Source organism: Python bivittatus, unplaced genomic scaffold (assembly GCF_059951505.1).
Source record: "Python bivittatus isolate LINGU-HERP-01145 unplaced genomic scaffold, Pbiv_v1 ctg000700_np1212, whole genome shotgun sequence".
Lineage (NCBI taxonomy): Eukaryota > Metazoa > Chordata > Lepidosauria > Squamata > Pythonidae > Python > Python bivittatus.
The window spans coordinates 9,228,910-9,250,075 of record NW_028277098.1 but is presented as its reverse complement, the minus strand read 5'-3'; the positions used below and the strand labels follow the sequence as shown (position 1 = coordinate 9,250,075).

Genomic DNA, 21,166 nt, shown 5'->3' with positions numbered 1-21,166 from the left:
TGGATAGTTGTACAGTAACAGATATAAGTAGCCATGATATTTCAGAGTTTTTCTTAAACGTCTGGTTTTGTTTGGCTGTTTTCTGTTCCCTGCACACACTTCTTCTTTACCGACTTTTCCATTAATCCATCTGGGAACATCATATTTGTTAATGGTGCTGATACTAAATCAAATCAAATGTATTACAGTTGTAGACCTGAATGTAATGCTTATATAATGCTGATGTTTGATTCAAATCGACTTCATATTTCATGAATTCATTTACATCAACTAAAGGACATTAATGCAAAAAACTAAAACCAAAACAGAAAACCAATTTTAAAAACCCTTGGTGTTACAAATATTTTTGCTGTTTATGTCCTTACACTATAGCAGCTCTACCACTGAACCTAAATCATACTTTTCTTGAATAGAAATTGGATGATGAAAATCTGTCTGGAAACAATTTGGGAGCTTCTCTGAGTTCAACTGGAGGAAAAAAGTAATAAATAAAGAACATCTGTTCAAGCTCTGTCATTACTACTTTTACAAGAATGGAAGCTGAGTGTTCAGTTATTTCAATCTTGTGTTACAAGTATGAAATTCTAGAAGTGTGGTTTTATTAAATGCTTCTTAAAATTAATCCTATCAATTGGCAATGCTGAGAAGACTCTGTTGTAGCTTTGAAAGAATATTAATTGAAAACATAATTTGAGAAGATATGTGAGAAACGGTCCTACATATATTTAAATTCACCGCTAATTGTGGGGGCTATTATATTTGTGATGTGTAGTGATCTGAATCTCAGTATCCTAACAGTCTGGCTGGATTTCACTAAGCTATGATCTGATTAGTTTTAGCTTAGTATGTAATGTGAATGCAGGTATTCTGTGTAAACCGTGGTTTTATGATTTAACACGTGGAAATCAAGCCATTTGTGCCGTAGTCAATATATCATGGTTAAATAAACCATGACTTAAGGTTTTATATGAACTTTGTTTATTTGCTATGCCATATATACTGTATTTTAAAATATATTTACTTGAAAGCAATTCACACTTAATGTCAGTGCTGAGATTTACTGCAGTGGGACCTAATTTCAATAAAAATGGATATTTGAGGATAAAAGAATACTACGGATAAGATATAACAAAATTTGTACTACCTGTGCTGTTGTAACATTGGGAACTATCCCAAATGCAACAATTTTCTGGAACTGGTTCTCATTAGTCATAACTGGTAAGGAATAGAAGAGATTACAGTGTCATGTAAATTTTGCCAACTTTCTATGTAAATTAGATAAAAAATCCCCATATTAAACATATACTGAAGATACTGATTTAAAATTGTTCTGCTAACTCCTTGTTTCCCATCCTACTTTTCCTCAGGTAGATTTCATGGATTTTTGTTTACATAAAAATAAACAAAGTTGCTCCAGTTGTCATATTGTGTTGCATGAATTATTTTTTTCTTTGATCTATTTATCTAATTATTCTAGATAATTTCAGGGAAACAGCCTTTTTTATTGCTATTCTTGGTTCACTTGCTTGAATTAAGCAAAAGAAGATGCTGTCCAGATGATTTCTGGTAACATATCCAAATTCCACGGTAGCCCATTTATGCTTCAGTCCAACGTCAATGTGTACTTAAGTCCTAGTAAATTTGATCAGGTTGTCTGAATGTATACGCCTGAGCTGTAGCCTGTAGATTTTTTGGGTAACCAGTTCTAGTGGATGGATGACATTGCTTTCAGTGAGTAGGGGGTTAGTTACATGAGTTTATAAATTCTAAGTAGACTTCACCAAGTTGAATGGCATTACTCCCAGGTGAGCATTGTCATGCCTGTGTACCATGCTACTGAGTGATGAGAAGTTTGGGAACCTGAACTTGTCTGGCATTCAATTTTCTGTGAATCAGATCATAGTTTCTATGATATACACTCAGGCTGAGAAAAAGATGAGGGTCTCCTTGCACAAGTGCATAAACACTATGGATTATCCCTCTGCTTCCTTTTCTAGTTCCAGTTCAGACTAAAAGCTACAGGCTAGGCTAACCTTCTCCACCTGACCTAAGATAGGAACAAAATAAAGCATCTTCCATTCCAGTTACTCTCAGGATAACTCTGGAAAGTCACAGCTAGCCATGTTCCTCAATAAACAAGAAATACTATCTGCAGGTAGAACTACATCACAATGGTGAAGGTTAGCTCACAGACATTGCTCAGCCCAAAGAACTTGTAATTTGCTAACTTTATTATTTATTATTATCATTATCATTTATTTATTAACTCTCACTTATTCAGATCTTAATGCTGCTTATGTTTATCTAGGAGCCCTTCTAAATTCAGTGCCACTTCTGCCCAGATGATGCACAGGATTGTGACCTAAATGCAATCTTGTTCTTCTAGTTCATATTTTCCACATCTTATTCTGCTCCGAGTTCTGAAAAATAAGCAGCTTTTCCACCTTTCCAGAGTCCAAGTGTGTAACCCATCCAGAAGAGCATATCCCTGCCCAAATAAGATTCAGCAAAAGCCTATTAGCTGGAAATCCTTGGCAAAGAAAGAGTAATTGTTTGTGAATATTTTATTCTCTCTCTGTATATATATGTATTAAATATTAACGAATTTGTGTATTATATATGTATTAATGAGACGCCCTTCCGGAAGTAAGGGAGAATACCAGAAACTTTGGAACAATACGGCTCCCCCTCCCACACTTTTAATGAAAAACCGTTTATTAATTCAAGACGTCCACTGTACCATCTGACCTTTATGGAATGAAATAAATGCATAAATAAATGAAAAGCTGCTCAGGACTTCCAAAATGGTTGCACAAGTCTGCTAGCCAGATGCCTGGGATGGTCCATTTCTTGCTTATTATTGGTCCGCTCTGATTAGTGTGATTCTCAGGACCTTTGGGCGATAGCGGAGAGGAAGGAAAGGAAGAATGAGAAAGCACGCATTGTTTGTTTTGATTTGCGCCAAGAGTCGCAAGGAGCTCGGGATTGGCTGCAGGTTTGCCGCCGCCACCAATCCGCCTTTGGCGAAGAAAGAACATTTCCCTCCCCCCCCCCCCGGTCGAGCAAATAATTAAAAGAAAGAATTGGGGGAAAAGCGCGTCTTCCCTAGAGCGGCTCTCCCGCCCGGTCTCCTCTCTTTCCTTTTCAGCCTGACCTGCAGGTACGCCGGGAGGTCTCTGCGGACCTTTGCTTCCGCGGCCGCTCTCGCCGTAGCAGCCGGTCCGCAAGAAGCGGCTTCTCCCGTCCTGCCCGAAATTGCGATCCCCGCGAAAAATGGCTGCGATCCCGGCTCTCTCGCTGCGCCGGCGGCTCTGGCTCTCGCTCCTGCTTCACTTTTCTTTCGCGCTCTGGCTGAAGGGCAGCAGCTGTGCCGCCACCGCTCCGGAGGAAGCAGCGCTGATGCCCAGCTCTTCCTCCCTGCCGGAATCCGCCTTGCAGAAGCCCACCGTCTTCTTGGCCATCCTCGCCAGGAACGCTGCCCGCTCCCTGCCCCATTTCCTCGGCTGTGTGGAAAGGCTGCGGTACCCTAAGCACCGGATCGCCATCTGGTAAGGTCGCCAGAAGCGCCGCCGGAGAAGAGTCGGGTAGGGATTCAGTGGAGATCAGCGGCGGGCGGGGGGGAGGTTTGAAGACATCGCGTGGAGAATCTCTCTCTCCAAGTTATTTCCAGATAGTTGCTCAAAACGCGCAAGGGAGATTGGGCAATGGGCCAGGAGTTGATGCCGCGTGCGTGTCAGGTATGGTTGCGAAATGATCAGGGGAGAAAGAAAAGGCGATTCAGCCTGGTTACCTCTCTCTGAAGCCCCGCTAGCAGAAATCTGCAAATGAAGTTTTTAAGGGCAGGGAGTCACAATGAGTTGATAATGATCCCTGGGAGTACAGTGGAAGAATGCACAAGGGACCATCCGTGGTTTGAATGAAAATGTAAAGATACTTAATAGGGTAAGTGTAAATGAAGGGGGGAGTTAAGGCATGCTCAATGAAGTAAGCTGTAGGTCACAGAATCTATACCTTTTAATAAAATCAGCACTGTTAGTGCTGTTAGACTTCTGATTTTTTTTGCTAACGTGGCTGTCTCCCTACAACATCCACTAAATTTAGTAAGATGTTTAAATCAACATGTATAGAATTTGGGGGAGGACTATAATATGCCTGATTTAAGGAGACCAAATGGGAATATCTTTTCTACCTTTCTGCACTGACTGCAGAGAAGTGACCTCTTCTCTTCATCTCCACCTTCCCCCCACCCCAAGCACGGAGAAGAGAAGCACATTTCTTTAAGTCATGGCTTCCTGCCTTGGAAAAAAATTCCCCGAGAAAGGTATTTTTGAAGGCCGGAGGAGCTTCTGGGGGCTGCTGAAAAGCATTTTGGCAGGCTATGGGTAGAAGTTGCTGCTGAGTCCAACTAGTCAGGGATGATAATACAGGGAAAAATTCCAGCTCTCCCTCAGGGGAATACCTGGTTGGGTCCGCTCTTTAGCCAAAGTTTTATGCTTTCCCAGTTGCTGCTGTATAAAGAGCTTTCAATTATTGGTGTATATGCATATGCACTACAGAGAGAATCCTAGAAGCCTTTAAGTCTGCTACTTTGTCAGCCCCAAATATGGGTCTCTACGCTAATATGAAGGACACCTTCTTGGTGATGCAGTTTTAAGTCATGTGACTGATGCTTTGTTGGTCTGTGGCCAGATCAGACATTCCTGGGAGGATAGGTCAAGAGAAATCCTCAGCTGGAAACATTATGAACAATGGATTGAAGATGGATATTCTGCCTTTTATATGAGAGGATGTAATAACTCTTCTCATTTATTATACAATCCAACCACCCATCTTGGGTTACTGGAATAATCTTCCCTTCACTTCAGCGGTCCCAGATCTGTGGTTGAATAGAGCAGAATTCTTTCTAGCTGAGAGAAGAACCCCAGAACTCTTTAATTGCTCCCCTCCTTTCTGGGAGGCAAATTGATTTTTCCTTTTCTTTATTCCTATTCTTTATTCTTCCTTTCTGTGAATGGGAGGTGTGATCCTGAATCATGTGACTGGAGCCAGCATGCCACCCTAGAGCTCAGTGGTGCACCATTGTATTTGTATTTGCTAGGGAACATCATTCAAGTCAAAGTAGGCATCTCTTTTAGCATGCTACTTGCAGGTTTTGATGATTTAACCTATGGAGAGAGTTCCTGTGGTTAAGCACTCTTCACTTCAGCAGGGGTATACCTCAAGGAGGAAAAAAAAGTGACGAGCAATAAGTCAGATTTGGTTTTTTGTACTCAGTCCATATTGAAAATAAAAGTTTTCCAGTCTTGAAGGAAAGATCTTGGATCCTATAAAATGTAAAATTGCCAGCAGCTGGAGTTTTAATAGCCCTATTTAGTATTTTATCCTCTGAACGAAATAATTGCCGGAACTGGAGAACGCAAAAGATGAGTAGCGCTTAGTGGTGAAGGGAGCTGTGCGGTAAGTGTGGCACACAGGAGCAGGTTGTGAAGCTTTGCAGTCTGGATGTCAATAATTTGCCAGTTCCAACACTGATGGTTTAGTAAAGGACTGACTATCCCTTGCATGTAGCCATAACATTTAGCTCTCCAGGTGCAGTGCAAAGCATTTGTTCAGAAGGTCATTCCGAATCATTCGCCCTGTCAAGCAGATGGCTTCTCTCCTTTTGTATCTGAACCAATTACCATTTTTAACAGACTACAGTGCAAGTTCTTGTTGTTTCCTTAGCATATCAAGGTGGTTTCCAATCAGAAAAGAAAGTATGCTTTTTCCTTCTAAGTCAAGAGTAGTTTTGCACATGCACAGTTGAGAGAACTGCTCCTAACCACTGAGGTAGGTACAACAGTGTTTTGACTCAGTATAAAACACTTCCCCATGTTTTTGTGAGGGAACTGCTTTGCTAGCTTTTAGATAGCTTCAAATCATTTCTAAGCAAGGGCTTCAGTTAAGTATAACTTAATATGTGCTGGTTCAAGAAATATAACTACAGGTGATGACAACATAGGTGAAGCCTAGATTATTTTAGAGAGTAACTTCAGCAAACCACAAACCAGACAAGAGAGTCAGCAGCTGTTGGCCCTTGTACTAAACCCATTCCTTAAAATTAAACTTTCCCAGCCTGGCCTCCATTTAAATATGTGGATTTTGAATTCCCAGAATTGTCAACATGGCCATTGTTGGATGAGGAGTTCTGAGAGGAGGTCCACACATCTCTGCAGAAGTTAAGATGGGCTGGCTAATCAGCACTTACAGTACTAAAATTGGCTATCAGCTAGGGTATAGCACATGGCTTGCCCCTCCTTTGCAGAAGTCACTGATCAGAATTTTACTTTATTTTTTATATGATCAGGATTTTAGATATTCTATAATAGATGTGTCAGTTGGAAACATCACTTGTAGTTGACAAGGAAGGGAAATGATTATCTACTTTTTTTGTTAGAAAGGACACTGAATTCATATTTTCTCAGTTGAATATGACTGGTATGTGACCACAACAACTGATGCAGGTTAATAAAATCCAAACCAGGGGGACAAATTATATTTCTGAGTTTTCTGGTTTTTAAACATTTGTATGTATACTTGTTTTAAGATGGGAAGATGCTTAATAACCTTAATAAATGTTTGTATTGGAGATTTGGGAAGAAAGAACAAACTTTTTTAAAAAAGATTGTCTTGTCTCCAAATACATAATTGCATTCTTTTGCTAAAAGTATGAGCAACAGTTTAGGAATCTGAAAACTCTTCTTAAAGGGCCTGTGGGTATATCAGAAAATCACCAATGACATATTGTAATTATCCACTGACATCACTTCTGTTGCCATTAAGTTGCCTGTAGCAGTATTCTGTTCTGTACTCTTTAAATAAATATGGGTTAATTAATGGAATTTGAAACACCATGCTGAGAGACATCTCAGTAATTCTGAAAATTATCAAGGGGAAAAGATAAATTCCTTTCAAACTTAGGCTATTTGCACTATGCATGGTTGTAGTTGAAATATTATAATTGAAAGCAGAATTTAACTGAGTTACCTTGCATTTGTTTGCAGGCTTCCATATTAAATGGCCAACTTTTTAATGTTGAAACTAGTGGTTTGTGTAGAGATTTTGAAAGGTGTACTTGACAAGACTGCTATACCTGTGTACAGTCCGGTGGTAGACAAATTAAAAGGAGTAGTTTAACATGACCATACATAAAAACATTTTTTCCTGGGAGGAAAGGTTTAAATCATTCAGAATTTTTTTAACTTCAGAAATAAAAGTGATATGCAGTGCAACTTTGCGCATGTCTCCTTTATTTCCTAAGTTAAAACTGTAAGTAATTCCACTGTATTCAGTGGAGCTTCTATGTGTATAGAGTTACAGGCTGGTATGGTAGAGTGAAATACAATAGAGGAATTTGTAAGAATGATGTGAAGAAGTGGAGAAGAAGCATTTTTCTCTTGCTCTGTAGCCCTGTAACTTGTGTGCCCTACTGAAAAAGAATTTTAAGTCTTTCAGAACATTAGAGGCAGCTCAGAATACATGTGAAGTTGATTCACAGTTGAGAAAAGTATTTGGAGCATGTAGAATGATGACATATGGGCTTGCCACTTTTAAGAAATTGCTTCTATGTTTTAGTAAATTTAGTATTAAGGGCTATTCAGCGTAATAGCAAAGTGGAAGATCCACGTTCAATCAGTTAATTACCAGTGTCTGCTAACTTGTTACGATTATCTCCCCTCCCATGGACAATAGTAGTAATTAGTAGGAGAAGAGGTACCATGTTAATCTGACTTCTCCCTTTTTATTACCCCAAACTGAAGCCTATAGCCAAACACAGACTTCTCAGGTGAGCTGCATGGATAAACTTCCAGCCTAGTATTTTGAATTGGAGCTAGAGTTTCCATCCTTTGGAATAATGTTTATGACATGATTAAAACAAAACAAAACTTAACTGTTTGCATTGAATGTCCTTTTTAATAGTACTCAAAGGTCAAATAAAAGCTAATTATATTCCATTTCCATCACTAAATATATGTCATTCTTTGATGACTTTTTTGTTGTAGTCACACATGGGCGCCAGTCCTCCTGGACTTTTTGACCTTTTCTAAGTCACATAAGTAGAATCCAGTGATCCATATTGCAATGTTATTTCAAGCTCCAGTAATCTTGTCCAAATTGCCTTCTTGTGGTTAAGCCAGGAAATCTTTGTGAAATTTTGCATTTTTTAAGGGTTTTTATATCCTCCAGATAGTTTAGTTTTTATTTTTTTTATGTAGGTAAGTATTTAATTACTTATTTATGGCCTAAGGTTCATGGCCCAAGTCCCAAAATTTAAAATACAGCACACCATTAATATATACATAAGTAACAGTACATAAATATATATAAGAGGAAGAAACCCTATAAAATTAGCAATTCATTGGAGGCATCAAATGGTTTCTATAAGCTAAAGCTTTAAATAAAAAATTTGCTACTGCCTTCAAAACACCCAGGAATTGGTCGTTTAATAAGAATATCTCAATCTCCTCCTCATGAACGGCATCTATCAGACTCAAGGTGGGGGCATGTATTAGCTCAGATCGCCAATGAGAGGACAGTGGGCACTTTAGAAGGATGTGTCCAAATTGCTTTCTTGAGATTAAACCAGGGAATCTTGGTGAATGTCTGCATTTTCTTAGGGTTTTTTGTATTCTCCAGATAGTTTTATTCTACAGGGCAGCAATCTGTTATGTGGTTGAAACAGACCACCTCATGAATGTTTGGGATTTATTAAGGATTTGGGTCATGTATATTTGGGCACAGTTGGATAATACAACATTGATATGAATGAATGAACCCTATATAGATTTATCACACTTCCTTAACATTGGTAGAGCTGTAGCACCCAAATTGTTTTGGGAACTGGATCCAAGAATAGGCTTCCAATTGGCCATCTCTGAGTTGGATTTTTTAATTGGTTGTAAGTTTACCCCAAAGCAACAGACTTCAAGCTAATCCTCTATAGCTTGTAGAGCTTCTGTTTTTATTGTGGATAATCTTGAAGCAGCCTCAGCCAAAACACTTGTTGAGTTTGCAAAACACATTGAGGATGAAGTCACTTGCATCTTCTCCAGATTAGAGGCTCTGATCATTTCAGAATATGTTATACAGGTGTCATCTCATCAGAGTTGGTGGGATCAGTTTTAATTATTACAGCCATGGGATATTTGCAGTGGTTAGGCTAAGTAGCCTGCTATTTTTTGTAAATACACACACGCGCACGCACGCACACACACCCCTTGTAAAACTGCCCTGATTTCTTTTCAGAACGTTTACAGATATGGCTAGCGATCTTTGAGAAGCAGGCATGGTTTCTTTCTGTGCAGCTCCTCCTGAGGATGCATACTCTTCTGAAGTGGGATTCATTTCACAGGGCTATTGAAATTGTTGAATTCATGAAGCAGCATGCCCCCCCCCCCCCGCTCCTAAAATCAAAGTGACTGGATGCTTCATTTTGCTCTGTTTTGCAACCTTTCATAGTCCTTGCAAAAGCGGTGAGAGGCTTTTGCACATGAGCTGAACCTGCACAGAAGCTGCTTCTAGCTTTCCTTCATGCTTCTAACGGGTAGGGGAGGCTGTGAGGAGCAGGAAGTTTCAGAAAGAGGAAGTAACTGCCACTCTGTTCCACCAAAGTGGAAGGAAAAATGAGTTGGTTCATCTTCTGAAAGTTGAGCTGAAACTTGCAAATTATTCTATTTTAGTTTCATAATTTTTTTTTTTAGACAAAGCTGTATGAAGTCCCAATCTTGATTTGATTTTCTCCTCTTAAGCCGCCTTTTCCCTTTTGGTGTCTTCAAAATCTGCTGGAAGATCTACAAGGGTATGTGAGGATTATGGTTATAGCCAAATACCTAGACAGCTATTCTTAAGGATTGGAAAGTTTTATTCTCCTCTGCCACAAATAAGAAGAAATGAAAGATACTCATTTTTTTTAAATGTAGTAATAAACCAGACACTTGTTACTTTCCCCTCTGTTAAAGGAATGTTTTTTCTTTTTTTAATTCTCCCCACTCCTCCCATGTTGTCTTTGATTCTCCAGCAGACAAAGGTTGCTGATGTCTGCAATCTGCTCTTAATTCATTGCGCTGTGGCCAAATCATAGCCTGCAGTACTGAAACCTTTGAAAGTCTGCCCTGAGCTGTGGCTGGCAAATGATCACTAACTACATGCGCAGAGGATCAACGTTTCTGCTGATTTAGGTTGCACAGTAGCTGCTTACGTAGCAGAAGACAGCCAGGAAGTCAGACTGAGAAATATCTCTTTGTAGCGTGCGGTAGAGTAAGAGCAAAATGACCCGTTGAGCAGAGAGGCCGGGTGTTCACTAAACCACCACAAAACCGAGTACAGGTATGCAAGGGAGGGTCACATTTTAAAGTGTAAGTTTGGCACATTTAAGACTTAATTTTGTTGCCTCACTTTTTTCATCTAGCCACATTTCAGAGAGAAAGTGCTTGCGGAAGGCAGATTTCCAGAAGCGATAGTTGGGGAGGACTTCAGCATATTAATCGTGTTACTTTAGCTTGAAACAGTTTTAAAATGTGCCCATTAAATAGTCAGTTGTTTATTATTTAAAGGAGTTAATGTTCTTCCAAGAAATAGATACTGGATGATTATCTGCATCAGTTCTTCTCCCCACTAGGCATTTGATTTCATGACTTATTCACAGTGAAGCTCCTTGAAAAAAAAATTCTGCCAATCTCACAGTTGTAACAGTCATGGGGAGGTAGATTATTTTCATGATTGGTGATGGCATAAATTGGGCTAGATGGAAAGAGTTGGATATGAGTACAGCAAGAGCTAAAACAGGTAGCTCTTGTTCCTGGAAATAGGTGCAGGAGAAACTTACAAGCAGCTTGGAAAGCAGACTTCCTGTGTCTGAAGCTAGGGTTCTGTCAGGCAGAACCATCTTAGAGCTTGGTATATCAGCCTTTTTGCAGTGGTTAGGGAGACTTGATGACAAAGCATCCAATATATTGGGTCTGGCTCTTGATATATTTCCTTCCAATCAGTGTATGCATAATAACAAAGTACATTCTTGAAGCATCCCTTAAAATAATAATGTACGATAGGGCAGTGTTGTTGTGGCAGTGTTTCCTTATAGCAAAAGAGTGGAAAGAGGCTGGTTTGCTTAAATTCTTTTTTTCCTCCTCTACCTCTGTGTCGTCTCCTGATGTGATTTTAGCCAGTGACCTTCTCCTATGGATTTCATTCTCATAAGGCCCAGTTAGTATGAGTCCAAATTCAGCATCATGCCTTTTTAAAAAAAAATCAACACAGGCCCTGGCTTGTCTCTCCGTCCTCTAGAACATATATGTTCAGATGGGTAAACTTCAGCCTGTAAAATTCTTAGTAATAGCTATGATGATTAGGGAACTCTGGAATTTATGTCCATATATCTGGAGAGCATCTAGGTTGAGAATGTCTGTCCTAGAGGTCTTTTGGAGATACAAAGATGCTGGAAACCATTGGAGCACACCAAACTCTTGCTAGTTAAGAGAAAAGAGATTTGATAAGGCAGGTGAAAGGAGAGGAAAGTAGCAGATAGAGTACTGGTATATATGTGTGTTCACTGAACATGGATTCAACCATAGATATATGCTACTCCAATTTTTATATTTGTTTCATCAGTGTTTCTCCTAATTCACCTGCAGGGCCAGTGTGAGAAGTTTTGCAGGATGAAATAGAACATCAGATGCTGCTGCAATATCTGCATTCTGTATATTCATCATTTGTCTCTTCCTTATTATAACTTCATGTTATTTTCTAAGTTCTGTTTCCAGTCCTCTTGGTGTACTACAACACCTGGTACTCCCATCCAGCATGCCAAATTGTATTTTCTTATTGGCTACTTCTTGTGTAAGCTTTAATTCAGCGGTTCTGTGTGTGTGTGTGTGTGTGTCTGTCTGTCTGTCTGTCTATCTACCTACCTACCTACCTACCTATGTACCTACCCCTCCCCACCTTAATTCCCAATGATTCTGGGTGCTTTACATTATAAAAAAGCTAGATCAATAAAATAACAGAACAAAGGCATGTGCATCCAGAAAAAAGAATAACCATGCAAAACAACCAAATTTAAGAGGAGCTCACCTGTATTTTGCATTTGGGAAGAATTCTTGCCATTTATCCTTAATATATACTTTAATTTTTTAGCTAATCCCAAATTTAGCTTCTTCTACCCCTTAAGAAGTTCTACAGATCTATGTTATACTGTGGTTCATCTTATAGTTTTCTGTAGGGGTCCATGTGTTTCAGTTAGCCAAAATTGTGGCTTGTCACCCGTCTTTTGATTTGGGATTATGCCAAGGGCTCCTTTCTGCATATCTGAAAATAGGTGGATTGATTCCAGAGTCTTGAGACTTCTCTGTTGTATAGGCTCATTCATTATGGATGAATGTCAAAACCTTTGAGCTACCCAGGAAATCAGTTGTGGAATTTCACTGTCTAGTGATGTCCTCTCATCTTTTTAGTGGCATGCTCTTAGAGGAGTGACACATGACCTCACAATGAGTGCATTGCCCTCAGGAAAGTCTCTTCTTTTGTTCATGATAAAATATTGGGTTGATTCTCCAAACTCTGGTACCTAAAGTTTGCTTCTCTGTATATTTTTAATTAAGTCTAGAGATAAAAGTCACCCTTCACTTCAACTTCCTTTTGGAATGTACAAGAATCCATCTAGGTAGCCACAGAGGAGGCTACGAGTCTGTTGGAGTTAATATGGGCAAACCTAATTGAAAGAAAATGAGTCCATAGCAAGGCCTTCTGGAATTTTGCCACATGTAGCTTCCTCTAACAGAGCTTTAATGCTGAATTTCAAATGAAAAAAAAAAATCAATAATACTTAGTTCAGAGATGTGCCAGAATTACCTCTTCTCCATGTAGACTGATCAGGGGACATGAAGACCAACATAATTAATCATGTAGAGGTATGACAGATCATCTCTGCGTGTGGCTGTAATGTTAAGTGTACAATTGAGGATTATTAGTGGGAAAAAAAGGCAGCAGAATTTTTCTGTTTTCCCAGGGAGCTGTTAGCCTCCTAACCAAGGCTGCTTCTGTTGTTTCATTGTGAATCACATGAGCCATGAACAGAAAATTACTTTGGTCAGAATGATCCTTGTGCCTTTCATAAATAGTATCAGGTTACCGGAACAACCTGACTAAAGTTGCTTTCTGTAGCTCCCGCCAGGACAATCATCCTTATGCTTCTCAAAGGTGTCTTTACTAAAACTGTGGGCCATTTGAATGACTCATCTGCAAGTACAAAATCTGAAGAGGACAAAGATTTAGTCTGAGCATATGAAAGTCTTGCCTTTCATTTTTATTTTTATTTATTTAAATGTATTGGCCACCCAACTCTGAGTGGGGTGCAAAACTAGGAAAAATATAAAAACAGCTAAAAACATTGAATCACACAGGCAGCCCAGGCTAAAAAAATCTAATGGATGGCAAAATCAACAACAGAAACAGGGGCCATTGAACAAATAATAAACTTTTGAAAATCCTGGACCAAAGTCAGGTTTTCAGAGCTTTCTGGAACCCCAGGACAGAGGGTGCTGTCCTTATCTCTGGGGGGATGCTGTTTCAGAGGGTGGGGGCCGCAACAGAGAAGGCATGCTTCCTCAGTCCTGCAAGATGACAGTGTTTAATGAAGGGGACCTGGAGTGCACCCGCTCTGCTGGAACATGCTGGGCAGGCAAAAGTGATTGGAGACAAGTGGTCTGTCAGATATCCAGGCCTCATGCCATACAGGGTTTGATAAGTAATGACCAGCACCTTGAATTGCACTCAGAAGCCAACTGGCAGCCAATGCAGTTCGCATAGTAGTGGTGACACACGGGCACACTGAGAGGCACCCGTTACTGCTCGCACTGCTGCATTTTGAACCAGCTGTAGTGGTCTTCAAGGGCAACTCCATGTAGAGCGCATTACGATAATCCAGTCATGAGGTGACCAGGGCATGAGTGACTGTCTGAAGGGCCTCCCGATTGAGGAAAGGGTGCAAGTGGCGCACAGGATGAACCTGTGCAAAGGCCCTCCTGGCCACAGCTGCAGCCTTTGAGCAGTAGCTGCGAGTCCAGAAGGACCCCCCAAGTTGTGCACCAGTCTTGCCTGGGGAAGTGCAGCCCCATCCAAGAACAAAGATGGTGACATCCCTGACCTGAGGTGGTGGCTGGTGCCAAACCTGAAACCCAGGTGGGCATATTTCTGAGAGAGGAACTCTCCCCTCTAGGCCTATCCAGGTCTCCGCACCCTCATCCACAATTAAATCTTGGATAATGGCGTAATCTATTACACATTGACCTGGCATTCAAAAGCAGCAACTGGAGCCTGGGGCCACCAAAGATCTGTTTACATGGTGCTAAGGGTGAATACTGGGGGCCATCGGGATCACTCTCAAATAGCATTCCTGGTGCCCACGAGTATGGCCCAGCCCCAGATTCCTGCCATATCTTCCTCTACCCATCACAGTGCCAACAACACCCCCCACCCTCATATCTCTCCCCAGTCAATCCTCCCCCTGGGTTCCTCTGTCCTACCCCCCCCCCCATCCATACCTCCTACTCTCCAACAGACTCCCTACCCACACCTAACAATCACCAACAATACAAACACCCACCATGACCACAGGCCCAGGGCATTGTGCAGCTGTGAAGCATCTGGGCACCCCCCAGAAGGCCCTGCACAGCTCTAGCTACTCTAGGCACTGGGTCTGCTATGGGCCAGGCCTGCTGGCCCTCCAACTCTGGCCCTCTGGAACTGGTGCCAAAATGACTCCAACGGTCCCTGGATTCCAGCCTCTGCCTCTACCAAGGCCTCCAGTTGGCACCACCATTGTCAACCTCTTCTTGCCATCCTGTCACCACAGCGATCCGTTGCCCCTCTCACCAGCAGGAGCCCAGCAGCTACACAAATGGCCCCAAGTGTAGCTCTGTGGTGCCACCTTGATGCAAGGAGCTCCTGGTGCGTCACAGTTACAGATGAGTAAACATAACAAATGGGTAAATAAACATAACAGACGAACTAAAACATTAACCCCCAACAACATTACAGTTACAAAATTTACAAAAAATTAAAAGACAACATCCAGACCTCAAAAAAACACACACACACACCAAACTCAGCAAACCCCTCTGAACACAACACACTTCTGGGCCACCACCTTCCAATCTTCTTCCCTTCATCAGTTGCAGTACATTTTTATTATTTTGGGTCTCATCTGAAGGTTAATGTAGACCATAAGATAGAGAGGGATGGTAAGATAGAGAGGTTCCTTCTGGCACCGAAGAAATTGGTTGCTTGGCCAATAAAACAGACTGACCCTCCCAAGGAGTTGTTATTTCAGCCTGGTGAGATCATAACTGTCTGCTTGGCAGCCTCCAGTTTCCAGGAGCTGCTTCCAAAAGAGTTTATTGCCTTCATTCATCTTCTGTACCTGAGACTTGAAGGAGAGCTTGAAGAGGTCAAAAGATGGTTGATCATTCTTTTGTAATGGAGATTTTCCTAATATGGGTCTCTGAGGAGTACAAGTGTTTAAAAAACAAGATGTACATTTGTATTTCTGATCTTTGTTGAGAACTGGAACTGAGGAAGGGGACTAGGTAGCTTTTAAAGATCTCTTGTCTTTTCCCTCCCAACTTGCTGAAGTCCTCTCCTCTCTGGTCACAGTTCTCTTTGCAAGGAAATTACTGCTTCTCTGAAGCCCTTCTGGAGCCTTTTGCTTAGCACAATTGGTAACAGTAAGATGGAGGGCCAATGCTGTTTAGGTTTCCACTGTACACTGGAAATGTGTGGTTTGTTGGACTTGTTGGAAGCCCACTTTATACAAGGAAATTGAGAGTCCTGCCCATCTCCCTTGCTCCTCTCTCTACAAATGGGTCTCCATCAGAACTGGCTGCTGAGGAAAGTTGTAGTCCCAAAGATTTCTCTACTTGTTGCTCTTTGTTCCACAGTGGGCTGCCTCCTCTGTGCTGTTCCTTTAGCCCAGCATGACTTCTGCTGCCTTAGCATGTTTATCTCTTGACTATTCTTGATCAAATGCTCATCTCCCGTGAGTCTGTAAAACGTATGCATGATTTTTGATCCCAGTACTGGATGGATTACATTTCAGTACATACAGTAAATCCTCAGTTGAGCAGACTATGGTTTACCAGATCTCTGATGTAGCGGACAAAATACATCTATATAATATATGCTTCTGCACATGGGTAAAATATGCATGCATAAAATCACTGTCACAAGTGTGCATGTGCATAGAATCCCATTTGGATTTAATGGACATTTTGCCTAGGTGGACACTTATTAGTCTGTTAAACTGGGAGTTTACTTCTACATACTTATCCCCCAAAGAATTCAGTTTTAGGTAAATACATATGCAAGGTACCGAGGATGTTTCTTTCTTGCACGCAGTACAATATAGAGGGTTGATATTGGGGTCCATTTCTATGTGATCTCACCAGTCTCCTGAGAGGCATTTGTTTGGTGGTTTTCCTGGCAATTCAAAACATACTGAAGGCATGAATAACATTGAATAGTTAACACACAAAGTAGCTATTGTGTTAAAGTGAGATCTTAATGCTCAGTTATTGGAAAATAAATGTCTTAATTAAAAAAAGCTATAAATAAAGCTGTTACCAATGAATTAGGATCAGTGGGTAATCCTGCTTTATATTTAATCTATTATCTTTGAACTGTGTGAATGGTACGCTTAAACCTCTACAAGTATTTGTTCCCCTCAGCTATCACATGTTTCTGGTCCTTGAAAAATCAATTTAAAATCACGGGGAATGCCAAAAAAAAATCGAGAACTTGAAAAACATGTTTCTATAAGTGGAGGCTGGGTGGGAAAAAGGAGCACAGGACTAAATCTAAAAAACTTAGGATACCTTTAATTTGCCCATCCTGTTGTTTGATATTACTGTTCTAATACCATTTTTAATTTTGTGCTTTTGTCCTTTGCCTCAGTTGTCCAAGAATCATTCCATTAAATCCAAATTGCTATGATAAGAGGGAATGGAAGAGAACTTTCTTTGGCCAGGATTTATAAGGATTAACCAAATTTGCTGTTTCTGATCTTACATGCTACTTAGAATGTATCTGGGCTCTGAAGTGCATTCTTTTCAGAATTCTGTGATGCAGTTCATATTAACAAAAAATAAAATAAAAATAAAACTTCACAATTCACATACAAATGTGTTTTAAAGAGGGTGTGCACAAAAAATGCATATATTAATGAAAAATACACATAAAAGCACATATGATTTCTGTCAGTTACATATGCCATTTCAATTAACGGATTCTGAGGAATAAGTCAAATGGGTCACTACAGCCAAGATGGGAAAGCGGCACTAAAAATAGTGATTACCAGAGGCTAAAGTGCACTGAACAGCATCAAAACAATACTGGTGTTGAGTGAGATGAGTAGGGTTGTGCATAGTTGGAAGTGTTTTGGTATGACTCTGAGCTAGCTGATTGGGCATTAGGGAGGCTGATTTTTTCCAAGCTTCTGCATGACTCTGAATTAAGATACAGTTGAAGTCTCATCAACTGTAATGAGTAAATTCTTTAATTAGTAGCATCTTTTTTGGACTTGTGCAAAAGTCTGAAAACTGTCAGGCTGCTTTAATGAACAGGAAAGAAGCACTCTGCTCCCTTGAGGTCCAGAGTACTTCAAAATTATTTTCAGGCATGCATAGCTCTAGAGATGAGTATCTTATTCCTCCTCCCCCAAATAGGTCGTTTTTGTCAGCTGTATTGAATGCAGAACATTGAGAGAGCAGAGAATATTCAGAATAGGCCACATTTCAACCTAGAACAGAAGATAGCTTTTCATAACTTCTTTAGAACATTTTGGGGTTGTTGGAGCACATTTGAACATGTTGAAAATTTGTCGAGGCTGCTACCACAAAATGACTATCATAAGAGAATAACTGTTTACTAAATGGTTGCCATGGAGGACACAGCCACATACCATCTAGTTCAAAGAAAGGCATACTGTTAAAGTTGAATGATAAACAACTTTCTCTAGAACCTGCATACAAGACAGGTTCTCATCTGAACAACACAACCTCTCTATTGAATCTTTAGTATACCTTCCTGTTGCAAAGAAACCACATGCTCTCTCTCACATACGCACTCACCCTTCCAAATCACATTTTAATTCTGTCTAAATGTATATCCATTGCCCCTCACACAAACATACTCAGGCATCTTCCCAACCCCTAAGATGGTTCTCTGCCATGCTTCCTGCTGGCCCCTTGGTCCTTCCTCTAGTCCCTCCTGCTCCTGAAAGTTTTGTCTTCTTAACATATGACATAACTGTTGTCTCTTTCTTTCTTTGAATCTGGTATGCTTGGGCCCATAGCAGGAAAAGTGTGAGCTTTCAGTCATCCATTAATATTAATTTCCTAAAGAATGACGCTGATCTCAAACACATTCTGGGTTGACAAAAGTGGTCTGTGGCTGGAGGCCTTTGCTTTTCTCTGTGGCATACCTACTACTTAGGGCAGTGTTGTCCAAACTTGGCCACTTTAAGATGAGTGGACTTCAACTCCCAGAATTCCCCAGCCATGCTGGCTGGGGAATTCTGGGAGTTGAAGTCCACTCATCTTAAAGTGGCCAAGTTTGGACAACACTGACTTAGGGTGAGAGCTTGTGTTTCCAAAGCACTATATAGGGGACCCCAGAGTAGTCTTCCTAGTAGTGCTAACACACATGCACGCACACAGCATAACACATATGGACTCTACAGTAGTGTGGAATGCAGAAGTGATACTGGATATAGAGTTTGCAAAAGTATATTTAGAATACATGGACAGTGGCTGATGAAATCGTGAGGTTGCCTAATAGCACTACAGGGTATGGAACTGGAGTTTGAGTTTTGCATAGCTGTGCCTCTAAAGATACAATTTGGAAAAAAAAAAAGTGATAGTTGTTTAGCTTTTACTGGGTAAAGGCTTTAGGAATATGTATATATTTTTTAAAAATTAGAGAACCGACAATTTAGCTTTTCCATTTCTATTCATGTCAGGACTAACATCCTTCTTTTCTTTTGAAAGAAACCTTATTCATTTTTTGTCTTTGCAAGTGAGTCAAAAGCTATAAAAACACTTTCAGTTCCCCAGACTTGTTACTTCACATTGATTGTGCTAAGAAAATTCCTGTGATCTAGTGGAGTTCAAATCTGTTCTTTATAGCAGGCAAAAGAAGGCTTGCTACAGACTATGGGCATGATCCAACAAGATGCCCCTGCCAAGATCTTATAGACGTACTTTCTGGGCTGTATTGCCCCCATTCAGTTCTTGCCATTATCTTTCTTCTCCCCCAGGTTGGCTTGCTGGTGGAAGGAGGTATCTTACTATGTTTACATGCCATATATACCTCTGGACTTGTTGTTTACTCAAACCAATTTTCTGACTCTACTCATTACACTAAATTATAGATTAACCATATGGGTCAGTTCACACATTCACCAGACTAAAATATTATTGGCTAATTTTATTTATTTATTTATTTATATTTCAAATTTGGGCACCGCCCATCTCACGAGGAAGTGACTCTGGGCGGTTTACAATAAATGTTTTTATGGTTATAAAAAATGATATAAAATAAAATATATACGGTTTGATTGTTTTATACAACTATTGACTTGGAACTAGTTAATACAGATTTGACTATATCAGGCATTCTCTTATTTATCTTGTTTTTATTTATTTTTTTAAAGCGTTTTAATAGTTGGGATATTGTTTTAACTGTTGGTCGTATGCCACCCAGAGTCACATTTAGTGAGATGAGCGACTATATAAATGTTTTAAATAAAGAAATATTCAGAGTTCTAGTTTTAAGATGGGCGGCCATACAAGTGTTTTAAATAAATTAAATAAATAAATATTTGGATAAAAATAGACAAAGGGGTTCATTCAGCACACTATTGGTATTCTAAAGAGACGGGGTGGAAAGGGATGTTGGCAAACTCAGCTTTCCCGAAAGCAGGTGCAGTTCAGGCCATTATTGTTAAGAGGCACTTGTACAGCATGTAAACCCAAAAGAGCTGAATTGATATTCATTTCTTGAACAAAGCTGCTCTTTTGTATGACATTAAAGAACAATTTTTCTCTTTGGTTTAATCTGGAGAACTGCATAATAACCTGTGCAACCAGATTCCTGTGCAACTGAAGGATAAAAACAGTTCCTTTTAGTGTCTATTCATTCTTAAGTTTCCTTGGTTTGATGAGACTAATCATGGGATCTGCTTGCCACTGAAAGTAAGAATAGCCTCTCTATTCCTACCTGGATTTGCTTAATTATCTAGGACAGTAGTTCTTGGTCCCCGAGACCCTTTTAGGGGATCTGTGAAATCCAGTAAATAAATATTTTAACATTTCTGTTTTAATTTCTAATACAGTAAATATCAATAGGTATCACCTACATGAACCAAAGCTGTTTGGAGTCCTCAATCATTTTTAAGAATGTAAAGGGGTCCCGAGACCAAAATGTTTGAGAACCACTGATCTAGGGGCAGGCCTTAGTAGTCAGCATGGTTCACAGTGTTTGTGATTCGGATGTAAGCTGCTCCATCTTACCAAATGGTCTGGCAATTAATAGAGACAAGGTCCTCAACCACCCCTGAAGACCGCATGAGTCTTAGCAAGAACGCAAGAAAAAACTGCAGTATTGCCACCAACTTCTGCCACCTAGAAAGTTGCCTTAGTATTTGACCAAAAATAGGATGGGATTAATTAATAGACATTTCTACCCCACTGGCGAGGTCAGGTCATATATGGGGAGGTGGGAGGGGGGTAATTTGGATGGTGTTTCATTGTTTCAATGGTAAATAGTTCTGTTATGCATCTCTATAAAAATATGTTGTGGAAAATATATTGTATAGAGTTTGGGGAAAATTGTGGAAAATATTAGGGCAGTACAAAGCATTTTCTCTTTGAAGCATTCAAGCAGTGACGTCTCACAGGTTTAGCACAGCTGTTTTGAAGATCTGGTTATCTGCACATGTATGCACACACCACATTTCTGCTGAAAGCTTGGGACTGCCAGCCACGCAGTTGTATATGCACATGCATATGGAGATGACCCGGGGGGGCCCTTTGGAGCAGCCATGTCACGTACTTCAGAAGATACAACAGCTCTGAGA

General features: G+C 40.2%; 1 protein-coding gene across 3 annotated transcripts in view; it reads left to right on the top strand.

Moving 5' to 3' along the window:
• Positions 1-2,198: 2,198 nt before the first annotated feature.
• The window catches only part of COLGALT2 (collagen beta(1-O)galactosyltransferase 2), a 53,206-nt gene continuing 34,238 nt past the window's right edge, over positions 2,199-21,166 (top strand). Inside the window, exon 1 of one of the 3 annotated variants that reach the window (XM_007426293.3) lies at positions 2,199-3,548. In XM_007426293.3, the coding sequence (XP_007426355.1) occupies positions 3,274-3,548 (275 nt within the window). In that variant the 5' untranslated portion in view covers positions 2,199-3,273. Of the gene's footprint in view, positions 3,943-10,266; positions 10,366-21,166 lie in introns of those variants that run through there. The other 2 variants (XM_025165470.2, XM_025165469.2) reach the window with 2 other exon arrangements.